General features: G+C 53.4%; 4 protein-coding genes across 4 annotated transcripts; all 4 read left to right on the top strand.

Moving 5' to 3' along the window:
- Nucleotides 1-3,867: 3,867 nt before the first annotated feature.
- On the top strand, nucleotides 3,868-4,508 carry CORC01_05929 (uncharacterized protein; the record flags this gene model as incomplete). Its single annotated transcript, XM_022617571.1, has 2 exons — nucleotides 3,868-4,080; nucleotides 4,179-4,508. The coding sequence occupies 2 exons, from the start codon at nucleotides 3,868-3,870 to the stop codon at nucleotides 4,506-4,508; spliced, it is 543 nt and encodes a 180-aa protein (XP_022475989.1).
- Nucleotides 4,509-5,225: 717 nt separating this feature from the next.
- On the top strand, nucleotides 5,226-7,015 carry CORC01_05928 (chaperone DnaJ; the record flags this gene model as incomplete). Its single annotated transcript, XM_022617570.1, has 3 exons — nucleotides 5,226-5,411; nucleotides 5,469-6,697; nucleotides 6,814-7,015. 3 exons carry the CDS (start codon nucleotides 5,226-5,228, stop codon nucleotides 7,013-7,015), a joined length of 1,617 nt encoding a protein of 538 aa, XP_022475988.1.
- Nucleotides 7,016-8,361: 1,346 nt separating this feature from the next.
- CORC01_05927 (BRO1-like domain-containing protein) lies at nucleotides 8,362-13,150 on the top strand (the record flags this gene model as incomplete). Its single annotated transcript, XM_022617569.1, has 5 exons — nucleotides 8,362-8,403; nucleotides 9,716-10,224; nucleotides 10,300-10,729; nucleotides 10,816-11,967; nucleotides 12,020-13,150. 5 exons carry the CDS (start codon nucleotides 8,362-8,364, stop codon nucleotides 13,148-13,150), a joined length of 3,264 nt encoding a protein of 1,087 aa, XP_022475987.1.
- Nucleotides 13,151-15,741: 2,591 nt separating this feature from the next.
- Nucleotides 15,742-17,425, top strand: CORC01_05926 (FMN-dependent dehydrogenase; the record flags this gene model as incomplete). Its single annotated transcript, XM_022617568.1, has 4 exons — nucleotides 15,742-15,807; nucleotides 15,872-15,905; nucleotides 15,963-16,276; nucleotides 16,346-17,425. 4 exons carry the CDS (start codon nucleotides 15,742-15,744, stop codon nucleotides 17,423-17,425), a joined length of 1,494 nt encoding a protein of 497 aa, XP_022475986.1.
- Nucleotides 17,426-19,832: the final 2,407 nt, after the last annotated feature.

Below are 19,832 nucleotides of genomic sequence, written 5' to 3'. Positions count from 1 at the left end.
CTCCACATAGTCCCAAGTAGCGAGGCAACGGGGCGGGTCAAGCTGAGCGGTTGCTCTCATGACATTCCCAAGTGGTGGTCTCTGTCGTCGTACGACACGACCATGCGACTGTCAACTGGATGAGCACAGCAAACATGGACTGGTCCCTTTGAGCTAGAGGATCCCCGCCCAGAGACCCCCAAAGATCCCCCAAGTTCTCTTCGCTTGCCCTACGACAAGCATGCCCATGCCGTCCGTGACTGGCGTGGCTAGCCTCTGCAGGGATGGCCGGTATGAGCAGCTCACTTGAAGAAGACGAGACGTGTGGGGATGGGCACGGTCTGGAGCTTGGTGGCCTTCACTCTTCTGGGGCGCCACACCCCGGCCTAGGTATCGACATGGTTGCGCGGATCGGCCGCCAGTGTCACTTACAGACTCCTCAAGCTTCTTTTGGGGGGTGGTGTTCTGTCAGCCTTTGCCAGCCAGCATGTGCCTTTGTAGCTACCCACAGACGGTGCTGCCAACAGTCCAACGGATATCGTTCTCATTAGTGTAATTGCCTACGTAATTTGCTTCATGACTTTTTGTCGCTCTAAGATGCGTCAGTGCAAATGATGGGCGTAGCTGCAAGATTGCTCCGCTCGAGGGTGTTGACAGGAAATAAGGCAATGTGAGGAAAAGCACCTTGAGCAGGACGCAGAAGAGAGGCAAAGGCGCGCCACCCGACCAGCACGATTTTGCTATTAATTGACTGTCAATCACCGGTCGCCGTTAATCTCACACGTGGTGATTTTTGTGGCAGGTCGCACCAGACCTACCAGACTGCCCGGCTATCGCGTCTAAGCTGTTGCTGTTAGACCGAAGCTGCAGCACTCACTGATGGGGCTCGAAAACAGCTATACTGGGACACTCTGAGCTAAGCTAGCCGCTCATCATACACATTGTGATATTCAAATCTAGCCAGAGGCGAATGCCATGTCGTTGTCGATCTTGTGCCATTTATCAACCCCACGCTCTGAGGCTGAGACGCGTGAGGCACATCAGGAACAAATACCGCATTCTCAGGTGGGGTGTGGGTGAATCTTCCCAGTCGGCGGAGTCCAACAGTTGAGGCAGACGGATACGTTCAAATGAGTATTTCCGGAGTCTCGGTCGGTACGTCGGTCATCCCCGTTGATGCACACTCAATTCCTTGGCTCTTCTCATCTCGTAATGGGTTCCCAATGCGGTATAGACCCTGGATTCGGAAAGGCAGCACGCGACCCTGTAGGTTGTGGCAACCCAGAGTTGTTGGTGGGCAAGTCTCCGAGTCCATTTCCCATTGATGTCGGCAGCCAAATGGGCTTGAGTCGCGTTGTTCGGATCAACTTATTGGGCAGTAGAAACATTTGTTCAGTTCAAAAAAATAAAAACAAAAATATTAAAAAAAAAAAACACCAATAAAAAACACACCATAAACACAATATACAAATCAGAATTTAATACAATCCCATTCTTCGACTTGTCGAGTGTCAGTCGTGGATCTCGGTAAAAGCAGAAAAAAAAAAAAAAAAAAAAAAAAAAAAAAAAAAAAAAAGTCTTCGGATACGCTGCCCTGTACAGATACTGGAGTGGCGATACCTGTCTTTGGAGCTGTGAAAGGCGGCATTTCTTTTCGCTCTCGTAGTGCTCTCGTAGTCATTTAGCCGAACAACTAATTCGAGATGTCAGCGTTCAAATGAGATTTTGAGTCGCTTTTCCCCTAGCAACTTCTGCTCTCATCGGACGTGGAGGTCGACTGAATTAACTGTGCGTGCAATGTTGCCAAGCAGACGGTGTCGATCGTAGCAGTCATCTAGGAACGAGATGTAGCCTGTAGGTACTTGAGCCCAGGGCCGAGGCAACCTCACAAAATCTTGTGGTGGAGGTGGCAGGGATTTTTAGCTGATCGCCGGTCAGCACCTTTGGGAGGAAACCACAGACGGTCGGCTCCACCCACGGTGAGCTTCTCGTGGCGTCAAGGGTGGTCTCGCAAGCTGGCAGAGGGTACCCGTGAGGATAGCAACAAAAATGATCTCCCTTACGAAGCCACCGTTTGGAAGCATATTCAGCTTACAGTAACCTGATAGCTTTCCGTGGTAGTTTGGGGGTTGCATTTGTTTGGAAGATTCCAAAAGTATTGCCATCGACGTGTCTGCAATGGCGAACGTGACTAGTTGGCGTTTTTTTTTGGCGCCTATGGCGGGCAACAGTGTTCAGGTTCTTCATCGAAAGCGTGCCACTTGCGCATGTCCTTGCGGGTTGGAGCTGTAAACGCGTTTGACACCTGACCAATCCGCCCGCCGATATGTATTCGAGTGAGGATGCCCGATCACCTATCGTTTTTGGTAGCCAGCCCCCCTTTCTAGAGACCTTTGGCATGACCAGGGCGTTAGGCAGAGACTCGGCCAAATTTCGAGGCCTCAAGGCAGACAGCTCTTTCTCTTGCCTAATATGCGCAGTTAGTTTCACTACTAGCTGAGAAACAGAACAGATAGAACGTCGTGGGGCTCCCGAGTCTGGCGTCGAAAGAAAGTTTGGGGGTCTCTTGGTCCACCTGCGTATCGACGCGGGATGACCCTCATGTAGAGATTCGATTACGTGCGAGATGGTAGCCCAAGCTACTGGGCCAGCCATACCTAGTGTTTCGTACTGCGTGGGGGATGGAATCCCAGACACACTTTTGTCGGGCATATCTCGCGGGCCGTAAGATGACTCGGGTATCCGTTACGCTGGGAACCCTGGAGGTCTTGAGATGATGCCCTGGGTGCCTGGCTTGATCAGGAGGCCAAGAATGAAGTAGAGCATCCCTTGTTGCTCGCGGCCGATGTGTTCGTGCAGCCAAGACTCGTTCTCCCTCGATGTGGGGAAATTGGGGTTGAGTTTGTGAAATGGCAAAGTACGAGGCACCGTGTAAGTCGACGTCTATCCCTGGGTGAACAATAAGGTGGCCTTTAATTCCACACCCCGCTAAGTACTGTATTGGTGACTTGCGGCGGGACGGAAGTTCCCCAATTCGACTGCTTGATATTTCGCTTGCTGGTGCGTGGCATACCCGTTTCTGGTTTGCGAACGAAGCCACACCATGGCGAATTGAGAGCATCGTTTTCGGTGTCACCGGTAGCCCATGTTCCGGGCTGCAGGCATCCGGAGTGTCATGAGAATAGTTTTGATGAAGAGTTTTTGATCTCCATGAGTCTGTCTGGTGCAACGGAATAGGTACCTTATGTTAGCTTGATGGAAAAACGACCTATAGACGTATTGATTGTGGACCGCAGAAAAAATTGAGGGGCCGATGGTAAGGTACCTCACTTCACACCGAGGATGGTCGACCGGTGCGCTATCTCGATTAGGCTGGAGCTGAAAATCTGCTCCGGAGCCGACTTAGATAAGCAGCCTGAAAGTCGGGGATCACATTTCTACCAGTACGTACCGATGTCGCACCACATTGACGCCAGCAACGGGGCCTAGCTTTTCCAGGCACCACAGTCCACGGTTCCAGCTGGCTCGCTGTCAACGCCAGACCCCGAATTCCGCCATGCCGCCAGTGGCCGCCCCGCAGCTCGCTCCTCGAGGCAGGCAGGCGGCAGGCCCCTGGGCAACCAGCAACCAGCAACCAACAAAGGCGCCGCCGGCTGTTTGGTGCCATGACGTGAGAAAAAAATCCCCTTCCCGCCCACGCATCCACGCTTCCACTCTTCCGCCCCGGCCCTGCCCTGCCTCCCTCCCCCCCTCACACCGTTTTCTCCCCAATCTTCACTCTCGATTACGATGTAATACCTGGGAACGCCTCTCTTCAGTTCCTGTGACCTAGGCCAAATCAGCAACGACAGCCTCGGCAAATCCTAATTGAATTCATCTTACCCTGTCATGGCACCCAAATCTTCCAAGGTCGCTCACGACGACGCAAAGTCCGAGAGCACAAACACCAAAGAAAAGCACACGTCTGGTTCTGGTGGTCACTCGAATGGAAAGCTTCGTCGCGTGGCCAGCTCGACGGGCTCTCAATTGCGAGAAGTCACAAATGCCAACGCAGCTGCTGATGCTCCCACTCCGGCCAAGGAGGCTGCTCAAAATCCTGGCGTAAGAACAATCCCTCGCCCGCCCCTTCGACCTCGCCATACACACACATGCTGCGTCCCAGCCTCGTGAAACTGACGGCTAACTTTTGTCTTCTGCAGATTCAATGGAAAACCTTTGAGCGAGACACACTCCATGCATACCGTCGCGAGCACCACCTCAACACTCCTACCTCCTTCTCATGCTCGTATCGTCAATTGGTTCTTTCGCGCCCCGGTGGCATTGGCCTACACTCCCCAACGATGGCTCGGAAGAAGGAGAATAGAAGGCAGAGCAAAGAACAACTAGCGATGACAGTGCGGAAACACTTTAACGGTGTCGGAATACAAGAAAACGATGTCATTGTCGACTTTATTCACAAGGTCAGGAGCCAGGCCATTACTAAAAGCGACCGCCACAGAAGATCAAATTCGAAATCACACGACGCTTGAAGACCTTGATGACGAAACGAGTACTGTTTTGGAATTGAATGCATCAACAGAAGTTGGCTGACGGGTACATTTGTGTCACTGGAGCATAGAGCCACGCCGGCCGTTTGGGCGATTTCGGACTGCATAATGATACCTCACCATGGGCAGGAAACCCATGACGATAGACGATAGACGATAAGGGCAAGATCTTTTGTCTCGCTCTCAAATAGCTATGATCTATAACAGTAATGAAATAAGGAGTTTTGGATCCGGAGGCTTTTATAAATACTCAATTGGTTGGACACTGACGCCTCAATTCTCCTGGCCGCTCCTCCGAGGCCCGGCGCAACGAAGGCTTCCATTCATGCACGCACAACGCGCCCCTAGCCGCGAATTCCCGCCTGCGGGCTGTGGGGCCTGTTCGCGAGCCACTTAAAGCCATCCCAATTGCTGACGTGAAGCCTGCAGGAGTTACCCCCATTTACCTTACCAAATACCCCCGGTCCCCCTGCACTCGCCCGCGCTTTCAAGTCGCCTATGCCTGAGGCAATAAACTGCCTTTCGGCTTAGCATCGGGCCCCAAAAAAAGTTGATATCATCCCGTTCTCAATGGCATCGAAGGGCAAAGAATTTGCGGGAGAGTTCCACTTAGATGCCGATGCCTTTTCCGCATCCCCAGGTCAAATTAACCCCTAAAATCTACAACACATTGCTTCAGATGAATCGTCAGGCTTCGCAATGAATGCAAGCATTCTTACCAAGGCAGCGGCCCCGAGCCGTCTGCTGTCCAGCCGTATTTCCAGGCCGTCCAGGCTCAAGGATTCTGTCTGCAAACGCGTCCAAATCCACACCGTCACTTGTACCGTCAGACCCACGAAGCCTCTAGCTTCCCGGGTGACATCTCAAACTCCCTCGTCCAAACGTGTAAGTTTTCCTATTTACTAAAGTGTCTGTACAGCTCGCTCAATGGTCACTTGGCAGGCATTCCATGCGACATCTACCAACCTCGCCCCGAGCGACCCCTACAAGACCTTGGGTGTCGACAAATCGTCATCCGCGGGTGATATCAAGAAGGCATACTATGGCCTGGCGAAGAAATACCATCCCGACACGAACAAAGACGCCGGAGCGAAGGAGAAGTTTGGCGAGATCCAGAGCGCATACGAGATACTGTCCGACCCGAAGAAGAAGCAGCAATTCGACCAGTACGGCGCTGCTGGCTTCGACCCCAGCGGCGCACCTGGCGGCGATCCCTTTGGAGGAGCTGGAAACCCATTCGGCGGCGGGTTCGGAGGGCAAGGAGGCTTCGGCGGCGGCGGCGGCTTCAACTTTGATGACATCTTCTCTGCATTCACAGGCGGCCAAGGATCCCCGTTCGGACGCCGCGGCGGACGGAACCCCTTCCAGCAGGAAATCCTGGTGGGCGATAACATCGAGGTGCAATCGAGCATATCATTCATGGAGGCGGCCAAAGGAACGAGCAAGACGATCACGGTGACGCCCCTGACGGAGTGCGGAACTTGTACGGGCAGTGGACTCAAGCAGGGCACCAAGAGGTCAGAGTGCAAGTCCTGCAACGGAACGGGAACGCGGGTGCACTTCATGAATGGCGGATTCCAGATGGCGTCGACTTGCGGAAGCTGTGGAGGAACGGGCACGACCATTCCTCGGGGATCGGAGTGCAGGTCTTGCGCAGGTAACGGTGTTGTAAGGGAGCGGAAGACAATCACCGTCGACATCCCCGCCGGTATCGAAGACGGAATGAGGCTGCGCGTTGACGGTGCAGGCGATGCCCCCGTCACCGGCAAGAACGCCGACGCCAACATGCGGACGCAGAAGGGCGACCTCTACGTCTTTGTGCGCGTCGCGACGGACCCCAAGTTCCGTCGGGCGGGCTCCGACATTCTGTACACGGCCAGCATCCCCATTACGACGGCGATGCTCGGAGGAGAGGTTACGGTGCCGACCCTCGACGGGCAAGTCAACGTCAAGGTGGCTACCGGCACCAACACGGGCGACAAGCTGACGCTGTCGGGCATGGGCATGAAGAAGCTGAACGGTAGGAGGGGAGGCTCCGGCGACCTCAAAGTGGAGTTCCGAGTCAACATGCCCAAGTACCTGAGCGCGAACCAGCGTACCCTGGTGGAGATGCTGGCGAACGAGATGGGAGACAAGACGGCGCGGAAGATTATGAACGTCACTCCCCAGGGGTGAGTTTTCTGCGCGCGCGCGCGAGCGAGCAGCCGAAACGGGGCTTTCTCTCTCTCTCTCCCTCTCTTCTCCCAGGACCTGTCGCAGCGTCTCTTGTGCTAATTCTCGAAAGTAGAACACAGCCAGCTTCGCCGGATGACTCCGAGACCCATAAAAACGAGGGCTTCCTCAAATCCATGTGGCACACGCTGACGAACCACCCGGCTCACCAGAAGCCTGGTCAGGCCGACGGGGCTGACAAGTCGACGACGACGGATAGAAAGACTGACGAGAAGAAGGACGAGTCCAAGAAAGACCCTGGCTCCGGCTCATCTTGAGCACGATGTCTTTCTTTTTTTCTTGTCCTTGTACTATATCTCGGCATCCTGCGGCCTGGCGTGTAGATGGACTTTCTTCCCGGTTGATCATAGAACGTAAGGTTGGAGGATCTTGCATGGCAGGTGTTTACAAAGGGTTGATTGTTTTTTCTGGCTTCTATCTTGTTGTTCTTATAATCTCAACAATCATCCGACGTTGTCGGCAGAGAGAGGGAGAGGAGGTTGCCAGCCCATATTTTTTTTCTGGTTTGGAGAAAGCCCATTGCTTTACTCGATTGTATTATTCACATGACTCAAAAGTGCACAGTGTAGTATAGACGTAGGAGAAGAGAGAAGAGGGGGGGGGAAAGAAGGACAGCCAGACTCACCGCGGAGGCCACTCACCTCAGATTATTTTTACAAAAGAACCACACCCCATCAATGAAGACAGTATACAACAACTTTTCTTAACAATGTTGGGCAGGGTGAATTGTAACGAGAGAGGAAAACGGTTCGAGAGGCGCCTGGTTGTGACGCAGGGCGCTTGAGACCTAGACGATGCGACGCGTGGAGCTCATGTGAGCACCATGATGCGCAGGAGGTCTGGTGTTGATCCAGGCTACAGAAACGCTGCGTTGCCGCGCAGGAAACAGTGGCCGCCCGCTCGCGGTGTTGCACGGGAAAATGCCACAAAGAACCTGGAAGGACGGGGACTCCAAACCCTGCAAGGAGCGGCCCGTTCGGGCCTGTTACCTGGTCCTGGCTCGGGTCCCTAGTGGGGCCACGAAGCGCCGGCCGCCGGCGACCAATGGCAGGCCGGGGAGGAGGGGTAGCTAAGGTACGGATATTGGGTAGCCCGTCACCTGCATGAGGGCCGGGATGGCGGAGGGCCAATGTGGTTGCGGAAACGTGGGTTGTCGAGGTTTAGGTGAGGGTATTTGGGGATGTTCGTGGGAATACGGATGGACTCGGCTCAGATTGAAGAGTATCGCATCGTCGGGATGTCTCCGTTGAGCGATGTATCTACCTAGGTCTTAGCTTCGCTGGCGTACGGATTTTGGTCGAGAGAAAGGCTGCGGAGGAAACTGTACGTGAATTCATTGTGCTCGCTGGGTTGAGAAATGTCAGGTCACCGTTGTCTAGCTGTGCTTACGTGCAGCAGACATCGGAACGTAAGCAGCGATGACACCGTGATGAGCGGACGGTGCGGTCTGGCCAAGTTATGGAGGCATGTGGAACGGAACAACGCGAATATCACGAGACGGGCATACGAGAGCTGGCTGGGTCGAGCTGTTCGGAGCACACTGTTACGAGTGGAGTGAGAGGAGAGTCGCATTGGGCAACGTCTCACTGTGATCCCTCCAAAGATGAGGGATAGGCCATCTAGCCATGTCGACGCGATAGGCGAGGTAACCTGATGTACGGTGAGGTGATTAGGGCCCGAAGTAAAGGTGGATTTGGTATCATCGTGCTTGAAGCTGCTTGGTGATATTGGCACCTGTGAGTTGGGATAGGCGCGTTCACAGAGATGCCCAATTGAAGGGAGGTTAAAAGCGCCAAGCTTCCTTTGGAGCAAGTCCAAGAATAAAGCAATTTTAAAGGCGGACTCGCGATTTGTGGGAAACTCACTCTATCCGACTTGCGTTGAAGTAGGTGGAAGTAGGTGGCTGAGGCGAAGTCATGAAAGAGGGAAACAACATTGTCCAACTCTTGTTGAGGCAAGTGCGACAGAAAAGTTCGCACCCTCCCGAGGTCGTCTAGGCCCCCGCCGAAAAGCCAGGAACATCCCCGGCTCATAGTGTACAATTCTCACTGCCTGGCGGCTACGTAAGACAGCCCGACGTATCCCCCTTCCCCGTCCATGTTATGCGCCAACGTCAACACCACACACGAGGGCTAAGCCGAGAGGTGCAACAAGACGACGACGACGACGACGACGAATGACACGGCGCAGCGGTTTACTCGCCTCCAATCCCCGAGCCCTGTCTGGCAGTCGTCCTATTCCACCGGGCGCTTCGTCCACCAAGCATATATCACCGACAGTCCGGTACCGCCATCGCCAGAGGCGCAACCTGGGGTGTTTAGAGGCGAAAACGAGACGTCTGACGACACCGAGCCATCTCGGACACACGAAGCTGCCCCACCCTCCCAAGCTCCCCTTTAGGCCTCTATCTAAATTACCAACCGTCCCTCATCTCACCGGGTCCCCCAGCATTATGACCTCACAGGAAGACGGATCTGGTGCTTTTCTTCAGAAGAAGTAGCCATAAAGAAATAAAGAAGAACAATACGGATTGTTACCGCCTGCTGGAGACAATCCGTCGCAAACTGCCGTACTACCACACCAACATCGACTCAATCTGCGTCCTGAACAAGCACCAAAACTTAAGGTCGGCCGCAGAACAGCAACCCAGCCAGCGCCGTCAGCGCCGCCGAGAGCATCCTTCTCCAGCAGCCAGCAGCACCACAAAACGGGTCTGCCCACCATTGAGCGACACACGCACTCACGTCGGGTACCTGACCTGGCCCGACACACTCACACACATACACATACCTACACACAGAGAGAGAGATAGAAAAGAGAGTACGTACACCTGACGGAGCTTGGGTGCACTGACTCTTGACTGCATCCGACGGCTTCTCCTTCAATCGTCGCTGCCCGCCCCCACCCCGCACTCCGCCCGCCACGGCAAGACAGACAGCGACCTGGACAGCAACCAGCCCAGCGACCTGACCGGAGAGCTGCATCCGTCCACCTTCAGCCGTCACCTTTCTCCCAAGGCCACCTCTGACGAGGCCCCGTATGCCACCCAATCACCAAGACATCTGAACGAGGCTGCACATCACAGCAAACCACCCCTCCGACCGCGATTCACAGTCCCCCGTGACATCCCCGCGATTCCCCGGGCCGAAACCTCGTCTCCGGAGCTGGCTTCGTCGTCGTCTTCCAAAATGACGCAGTCGCCTATGATCTCTTCGCCGCTCAAGGCCACAAACGAAATCGACTGGGTTACCCCGCTGAAGGACTACATCAGGGACACATACGGCGATGATCCTGAGCGCTATGCTGAGGAGTGCGCCACCCTCAATCGTCTGCGACAGGATGTGAGGGGCGCCGGCAAGGACAGCACGTCGGGCCGCGATATGCTCTACAGATACTACGGTCAGCTCGAGCTCCTCGACTTGCGCTTTCCCGTCGATGAGCAACACATCAAGATCTCCTTCACATGGTATCTCCCCCGCTATCCCCGCCCTTTTGCGGCCCAAAGCGCCGTTTGAGCATACTAACATCGAGTGCTTTGCAGGTTCGACGCCTTCACACACAAATCTACCGCCCAATACTCGCTCGCATTCGAAAAGGCTTCCATAATATTCAACATCTCCGCCGTCCTGTCATGTCACGCCGCCCACCAAACAAGATCCGAGGAGTCAGGCCTCAAAGCCGCGTACCACTCCTTTCAGGCGTCCGCCGGCATGTTCACTTACATCAATGAGAACTTCCTCCACGCACCTTCGTCTGACCTCAGCCGCGAAACTGTCAAAACCCTCATCTCAATCATGTTGGCCCAGGCGCAAGAGGTTTTCTTAGAGAAACAGGTGGCGGACCAAAAGAAGGTGGCCTTGCTGGCCAAGCTCTCTAGTCAGGCGGCGTACCTGTACGGGCAAGCTGTTGAAGGTGTCCAGGACAATTTCAACAGAGCCATCTTCGAGAAAGTCTGGCTCCTCATGGTTCAGGTAAGGATTGCTAGACGTTGTCTTCCCACTCCTTCTATCAAAGGTGGTTTGCAACCACACACTGTGACGTTAGCTAACAGTGGTAGGTAAAATTTAACCTCCTGAGCTCCATGTCGCAGTATTACCAGGCGCTTGCCGACGACGAAGCTGGTCAACACGGAACTGCTGTCGCCAGACTTCAGGCTGCGGAAACCCAGGGCAAGGAGGCAAACCGCATTGCCACCAACTTCCCTAACTCAGTGCCCCCGAGCTCAAACCTCGGCGCCGAGACTGGCGGGCTCTTAGTCGAATTTACCAAACGGCATCTGTCAACCGTTCAGGACAAACTCAAGGAATTCAGCAAGGACAATGATTTCATCTACCACCAGACCGTGCCTGTGGAGGCGAGCCTGCCACCCGTTCCCAAGCTCCCAGCGTCGAAACCAATTCCCGTAAGCGAACTCTACGCTGGTCAAGATATTCAGCGCATTACAGGGCCGGACCTTTTCTCCAAGATTGTGCCCCTGGCTGTGACAGAATCGGCCAGTCTCTACGACGAGGAGAAGGCTAAGTTGATCAGAGCTGAGACGGAACGAGTGGACACGGCGAACAGTGAAATGGCAGCAAGTTTGGATTATCTGAGGCTTCCCGGCGCTCTGCAGGTTTTGAAGGGGGGCTTCGATCAAGAAATTATGCCGGATGAAGAGTTCAGGACCTGGTGCGAAGACGTTGCGGGGCATGAAGATCCGGCCGCCATCTTCGACATTTTGCGGTCCGACAAGGACATTATCGTGAACACCTTGGATAAGAACAACAAACAACTGGACATGGAAGAAAGCGTGTGCGAGAAGATGCGTTCGAAATACGAGAACGAATGGACACAACAACCAAGCTCGAGATTAACATCGACCCTGCGAAGCGACATTAGGAACTACCGAGAAGCGTTGGAAGAAGCAGCGAGAAGCGACAACCAGCTGGCGGCAAAATTGAGGCAGAATGAAATCGAGTTCGAGGAGATGAGGGCGGCTGCCTCCCACGGAAGTATCGAATCCCTGTTTCAACATGCCGTCAGCAAGGTGCGCGGGAAATCGAGCAATGTTACGAGCCCCTCAGGCAACGAACCAAACCTGCTGGATGTTGATTTTGACGAGGGAGGCCCCAGTGTCGTTGATCAAATTCACAAAGTGGAAGAGATCATGAAGAAGCTGAACCTGATCAAGAGGGAACGCAATCAAGTGTTGAAAGATCTCAAGGAAAAGGTGTGTCTCTTGGAATGATTTGGAAAGCTGCGCAAAGCACTAACATTCACAGGTTCACAATGATGACATTTCAGAAATCCTGATTTTAAACAAAAAGTCGATAACCAACTATGAAAACCAGCTCTTCCAGTCCGAGTTGGAAAAGTTCCGGCCATATCAAAACAGATTGCTGCAGGCAAACCACAAGCAATCCGCCTTGATGAAGGACTTGACGACCAGCTTCAACACGCTGCTGCAGGACAAGCGAGTCCGGTCAGAGCAGAGTAAATACGAGACAGTGCAACGACAAAGGACATCCGTCATGAACAAGTACAAACGGGCGTATCAGGAGTTTCTCGACCTGGAGGCTGGTCTTCAGGGTGCCAAGACTTGGTATGCCGAGATGAAGGAGACCGTACAAAGCCTCGAGAAGAACGTCGACACATTCGTCAACAACAGGCGGTCTGAGGGGGCTCAGCTTCTCAACAGTATTGAGCAGGAGCGGTCGACCCGCAAAGACTCACACGCTGAATTGGAGCGCGAGCGTCTGAGGGGCTTGATGGAGCGCATGTCTATGGAGCCTCCTGCACCATCGCCCAAGCCTGCCTCGAACCGGCCAACGCCGGCACCTTTGAATTTCGCCAACAACTCGACCCCGCGATACCCTCAGACCAACTTCTCGGGTCAGTACCAAGTTCCTCAGTCTCCGCCTCCAAACCAGCAGCAGTATCCGAGCTTCGCCGCCCCTCCTACCTCGCAGTCTTACACGCCACAATCGGGGAACACATACGGCCAGCCAGCATACAATCCGAGTCAGTACGGCCGCACCCCCGGCCCAACGTCACCGCCTCCCCATCAATCCACGTTCGGCCCAACCGTCTTGCGAGGCCCAGCTTCGCCCCCGCCAACACAAACCTCATTCAATCAGAACCAGCAGTACGGCAGCTTCCCTAACCCCCAACAACAACAAATGCCTGCCGGCTTCGTACCGCCGCCTCCTCCCCCTGGTCCCCCGCCATTGGGCCCTCAGCAGACGTTCTATGGTCAGCAGGATTATCAACAGCAGCAGCAGCAGCAGCAGCAACAGCAACAAAACTATCCACAGCAAAACCCTCCGAGTGCCTACCCATCAAGTGCGCACCCACGGTCAGCTCTGCCTCAGCAGAATAGTGATCCTTGGGCGGGATTAAACAACTGGAAATAAGATTGGCTAGACTGGCTGGGATATGATGGATCCAAAGTTGAGCACGTAGACAGCGCTTCACAGTGTGAAATACGTGGCTCAGAGTTTGGTAGTTGCCCGATATCTAATGCGAGCAAACGGGCGTTGGTTTTAGGCAGGATTGTAACGCAAAATCCCTTAGTTGACTTAGCCTCGAGTGTGTTGAAGCTTGCAAGTAGGGTACAACGGTCAGACAGGCGAGAGATATTGGAAGGGGGAAGGCTGAATGAGAGTGGCGGTCGGTTTACAAATAGACAAATGACCACCATTCCACAAAAGTCTTTCATTGAGGTGATGAAATCGCCAAGACAGTGAATGTTCCTACCTCGTCAAGCTCCTGTTGTGGTGGGTGCATGGCTGCCCGCATGCTGACGTGATGACCCATCGGGAGACGAGCATTTTGACCATCCGTGGATGAAGCGATGAAGTGGCAAGCCCCATGTGTCCAGGTCGATTAAAAAGGAGGGAATGGGAGCGTAGATGGAAGGCATGAGGAGCGCCTGAAGTATATGTGACCTAGTCGGCCATGGTTGAATGCCTGGTTTCGGTAAGAGAACGCGAGTTCGAATTCGGTGGCCCAGTTTCAGGTCACGAGCAGCTCATTCGCCGTTTTTTGCGCGTCTCTATTTTGTTTTGTATTCTTTGCCTCCTTCTCTGCTGACCCTTTTGTGCTGGGTACTTTTATTCTACTGGGCTTGTATGGGAGGTCCTGGGGGACGTGGATGTCTGATATGTCGAGCGAGGTACGATCTCGGAGAATGAAAAAAATGCTTCTACCACAGGAAGGCCCAAAAAAGAAAAAAAAAGATGGTGAAAAGTGCCAGTTACTAGGCATATTTCAAGGAGAAGCAGCGCATATCCATGCCTTTGCTTCTATCGAAAACATCGAAACGATCTGTCGCGAGTTGACGTTTCTCCAGGGGCCTATTATATATGATTTTGGAAGTTGGGTGATGGACGGGATAACCTGCAAACGAGGTCTGGCTGTGGCGGTGAGCACCATCAATCGAGCGCCGATGGGCCCTGGCTTGCTGCGCGTAATACTCAGGAGACATAGGAAGTTTATGATACGACATCTTTCCCTTGCGAACAAGAGGCCGATCATGGCCTTCACTTGCTCAATGGAGACGTTCACCATCTCCTCTCAGAAGCCATCAGTCCAGATTCTCCGCCTAGGGTGCCAGCCCCTCTTGCTTGTCGCAAAACTGCAACTACATTTAATCTGAGTGCTTATATGGAGCAGAAATGAAGTCAGGAATCACAGTGGCTGAGGGACTGCTGAGACGCAAACATAACGCTACCTATTTTGGATACCGATAACATCCGATTCTTGTTGGAGTTTCGGCATCTGTAAGTTGTAAGCAGTCTCAGCTCGTTACCTAGCGTCAGCTATTTCTAATATTGGATGGAAATGCTCCACTTCTTCACGAAGGTATTCACGATCAACATCTTAACTGGCTTGGCTAGTGAAAGGAAATTCATTCTTGACTGGTTGTTTCCTTGTCAAAGGTCTACAGAAAATAGCATAAATGACCAATAGAGAGAGGGCTTAGCTGTAATCTAGAGTAGCCCTTCTCTACTCCTGAGCACTGTTGTGCATGTTTCGTTCCGGAAGTAGGCTGCGAGGAGGATAGTTACGGTCTAGTGTTACATGATGGTTTTCAGTGCATGTTGAGACCGTGACGAAGGCACCGCGCCACAAAACCGTGATAATCTTTCATCGCACCGGTCGAAAGGAGCGATGGGATTGAGTTCGAGCAGTAGTAAACGAGATGGAGGCGAAGACACACTTGTGTAGTCGACATAAAGGACGCCACCCCAGGTCCTTGCTCGGAAGCGTAGCCGCGAGTATCCGTTTCGGCAGCGGCTTCCAAGCCGAAGGACGGAGACCAACGGTCCCACGCAACGGCAGTTTGCGGTTGCCCATGAACGCGTGGGTAGGCACGGATGGCATTTCGGGGATAGCCCGGGATGGAGACCGGCAGCTGTTTACACCGAGCAAGCACATTTGTGGAGGACGTCACCGACAGATTACCCCGCACCCCATTGACCCGAGATGGGCCGCTAGCGCTGCGCGGGAGCCACTGTGGGGCATGGCAGTGTGCGACGGTACAATGAAGAGCGAGCTGATGACCTTTGATGGGTTTCGCCCCCCGGCAACCAGACCTTTCTCCAAGTCGAACCCCCCCTCAAGAGCACCTTCAAGAAGTTACCTCCCCCAACATTTCCAACCTAAAGGAACTTTTTTTGGAGACCCGATTCTCGGACTGACTAGCGAGACGACACCTACTTCTTGCTCTTCTTGGTCCGGCCCTTAGATCTGCGTCGGCTTCTCTTCCATTCTTCTGGCCGTCGTTGGTGTTTTAGAACGTGCTATTTCCGGTCTCTCTGATTTGAAATACCTTGGATTCAAGTAGACCAGCAAGCCACCCATAAATCAGCGCTACCCCGTGGAGAAAGATCTACCTATTTGTCGGCCCTTACCCCGGATTTTCCAATCTGTCGACAATTTTCCAAGCTCACTGTCTTCCCTTCGTCCGGAAGAGCGACATTCGCAGCGAACAGCAAGCACAATGGGTTTGAAGGGTGATGATATTGCAAAGCACAATAGTGCTGACTCTTGTTGGGTCATTGTTCACGTATGTTACGATCAGGTCTTGGTTCGTTTCAATTGATAGGTGATTGACCTTGGCCACCAAACAGGGCAAAGCCTATGATGTGACGGACTTCTTGCCGGGTGAGTTCTGCCTCGACAATCACTCCAAATCCCATTTCCCCTAACGAGGATCTTCAGAGCACCCCGGTGGCTCAAAAATCATCCTCAAGTACGCTGGCAAAGATGCGACGGAAGAGTTCGACCCTATTCACCCGCCCGACACCCTTGACAAGTACCTCGAGCAGTCCAAGCACCTTGGCCCCGTCGACATGGCTACTGTGGCGGTGGAGACGAAGGACGAGGACCCCGAAGAAATCGAGCGCTTGGAAAGGGTCGAGCAGAAACCGCTGCTGTCGCAATGCTACAACCTGATGGACTTTGAGGCCGTTGCGCGGAGAGTTATGAAGAAGACGGCTTGGGGATACTACTCAAGTGCAGCCGACGACGAAATCGTAAGCCAACCCCACTAGTTCGTACCCAACGGAAGACCAGAAAAGATTCCTAACACGCATTCGCCAAAGACATTGCGCGAAAACCACGGTGCCTTTCACAGAATCTGGTTCCGGCCGCAGATCCTCGTCGACGTCGAAAAGGTCGACTTCACCACCACCATGCTCGGCGCCAAGGTCGACATGCCCTTCTACGTCACCGCCACCGCCCTCGGCAAGCTGGGCCACCCGGAGGGCGAGGTCCTCCTCACGCGCGCCTCCCGCAAGCACAACGCCATCCAGATGATCCCGACGCTGGCGTCGTGCTCCTTTGACGAGCTCATGGACGCCGCCGAGGGCGACCAGGTGCAGTGGATGCAGCTGTACGTCAACAAGGACCGCGAGATCACCAAGAAGATTGTGCAGCACGCCGAGGCGCGGGGCTGCAAGGGCCTCTTCATCACCGTCGACGCGCCGCAGCTGGGTCGTCGCGAGAAGGATATGCGGTCCAAGTTTACCGACCCGGGCGCCAACGTGCAGTCGGGCCAGGCGACGGATCAGAGCCAGGGTGCCGCGCGCGCCATTTCATCCTTCATCGACCCCGCCCTGTCGTGGAAGGACATACCCTGGTTCAAGTCCATCACCAACATGCCCATCATCCTGAAGGGTGTGCAGCGCGTCGAGGACGTCATCAAGGCCATCGAGGCCGGCGTCCAGGGCGTGGTGCTCTCCAACCACGGAGGTCGCCAGCTCGACTTTGCCCGGTCCGGCATCGAGGTCCTTGCCGAGACGATGCCCGTGCTGCGCCGCATGGGTCTGGAGAATGCCATTGAAATATACATTGACGGTGGTGTACGCCGCGCTACCGATATCATTAAGGCGCTGTGCCTCGGCGCCAAGGGAGTCGGCATCGGCAGGCCTTTCCTGTACGCCATGGCCGGCTACGGCTTCGACGGTGTCGACCGCGCCATGCAGCTTCTCCGCGACGAGATGGAGATGAACATGCGTCTCATCGGGTGCACGAGCATCGACCAGCTCAACCCGTCACTCGTCGATACGCGGAGTTTGTTCAACCACGGCGCCACGCCATCCGACAATCTCACTGGTGCTGTGTACGATCCGTTGGCGACGCCGGTTCAGAGACCCAAGGCGCCCAAGTCGTCCAAGTTGTAGGTAGTAGCACGTAACGAGGAAGCGCAATGTTCGGGTGAGCAAGTGTGGAGGGCATGGTGCTGTGTTTTTTTAAGAGCGAATGAGACTTGTCATGAGACCTGATCTTTGCATCAGATGTATGATACTATACACTACCTATACACAGGATACTATGAACAAATACCCAATGTATGCCGGTATCAGTGACAAGACCAAAATTGATTTGCTAACCAGCTTCCGGGAGAAGAATTCCAGCGCTTCTGACAAGGTCAAGGATATGTGTACAGCTGCGCGACATGGGAGAAGGATCGTGGATGGCCTGATTTCTCACACATTAACTTATACACACTGGACACTGAAACACCTCTCTGCCACGAAAACATGGCAGACTCATGGGATGAGCTGCTCTTAGCATTCCGTCTCAGGATCAACGGTTACCTGCCTGCCCGCTTTCTGTCTCGTGCTTCAGCCTTGCAGAGTGCTTGGTGCCCATGTGATCGAACGCAGAAGGTGGTATCTCGGCTTTCTTGCTAGTAGTGAGCTTGCGGTCAAGAAGCCACAATTCCATTTTCGTGATCCGACGCTGTCACTGTCATCACAATATGTGAACTGACTGTGGGTGAGGATATCGTAAATCAATATAGCTATGCTCTAGGCAATTGGATCATGCGGCGGAGACTCACTGTAAAGTGGCGTGGCGCGAAGGAAAGGAAGCTAGAGCCTGGTCTCTGCCCTCTGGAGAGTCTGTACAGTAGGTCGCGTGCTGGTTGGCATCGAGGAGACATCGTGATGTTTTTTACTCTGGGTCATGTCCTGCTACTTCTCGTCAACTTTGATGGACTCGGGGCATTGGCAAAGCTTCGCCTTTCTGCACGAGCCATCCTGAGTGATATTTCTCAGGATATCTGTCTAGGGCAATGACAAAGAGACTTCAGTTAGCGAAAGATCCGAAGCCGAGCTGGATATTTAAGGATGACAGAGCCTATTCTAGCGATAGCCTGGCCATGTTCAGACTAGGACCAGGTCGGACAGATCTTGCTACATCGCTCGTCACCCAGCCACCTACTGTATACTTTTCCATATTCTGGGCCCTTCTATGGGAGCTAGGTTCTCCCATAGCGGACTTGCTAAAGAGGGAATGGCCGGCCTCCGTAATCAAAAACCCCCCTTCCACCGTGCTAGAAATCGGAATTTGCGATGTGAAGCACCAAGATTTATCATCCCAAAGCCGATGGTAAGTTCCTCTACCATATACGAGAAACCAGCCCTGCAAGTGAGTGGGCAAAAGATTGGTCCTCACCTCTGGAAAAGAAGCATCTCAAGTTTGTTGGTTGTGGTCTTGTTGACCGGCTGGCTTCTCGGGCTTGGTGGTGGGTTCGTCAGGTTCAAAAAAAAGTTATGGACTTGGTGGTACCCAGCATCCATGGTGTATTCCAAGGCTAACATGCATCGACTGAATACTGCCGAAAGAGTATCTATCCCGAGTCAGAAGTAGAAAGAAATGGGATTCTGCTGTTCACACACGACATCGATAGCGCGCCCAGTTGATACCGGCCACATGATCGAGATATACGGCACAGACAACGCCATAGGCGACTGATGAAGAATATCCTGCAGCTCTAATGGGACGTAATCCGGTTACAAGCCTTATCTGGAGGCGCTGATATGGCCATTTGTGCTCTCTGGATATAGGGTAGCTTTCCTCCTCTTGACAAACACGCGTAAAAGAAAAGGGGAGGGGGGGGGCAAAGAGGTTATTTACTTGGTTCTATGTCATCTACGAGAAGCATACGACCAACGATTTTCTAGGTAAGAGACAGATATTTGTGTCCTGACTTAATAATACAAGGAAAATAGAGATACATTTTCCCTACCTACATAGAGGAAGCGTATATGATTTCCTTCTCTACCTTAGCTCTATCATAGACAGTAGATTAGGCATATCGCGTCACCAATCCCAATCCCCCAAGCAGTCACGCAACATACATGTAAGTGGTGCTTTACTCGAGAAAGAGAAGATCCCAAGTATAACCGCGTTCCCATGTATGTAGATACATGGCCCTCGACTGGCCCGACGTCCTTCCGGCTCCACCGCCCAAACACGAGGAATTCTAGACCTCAGTCTACCGAGCCCGTGAGACTTCTGCCCTCTTACGGCTGGCCGGCTGCCAGCCCCTGACAAATCCCAGTCTCCTTTACTCAGTCTTCACAACGTTCCTAGCACTTTGCAAGTTGATGTTTGTTTTCAGCACAGCAAAGGTTTCAGACGAGACTGGTCAAACAAAGTTCTCTCTGACACAACGTATCGACCTGGTCACCGACATCTACGCACCGGTTACTTTTTGTACGGTTGAGTCACAGAGATAAACCGGGGCTGAAAGCACACTGTAAACCGTGTTCCTTCTCATTGGTCTCATCTGTTCTGATC

The sequence above is a fragment of the Colletotrichum orchidophilum genome, assembly GCF_001831195.1.
Source record: "Colletotrichum orchidophilum strain IMI 309357 chromosome Unknown Scaffold_42.1, whole genome shotgun sequence".
NCBI classification, from domain to species: Eukaryota; Fungi; Ascomycota; class Sordariomycetes; order Glomerellales; family Glomerellaceae; genus Colletotrichum; species Colletotrichum orchidophilum.
Note: the sequence above shows the minus strand (reverse complement) of the source record. Positions and strands in the feature narration are given on the sequence as shown.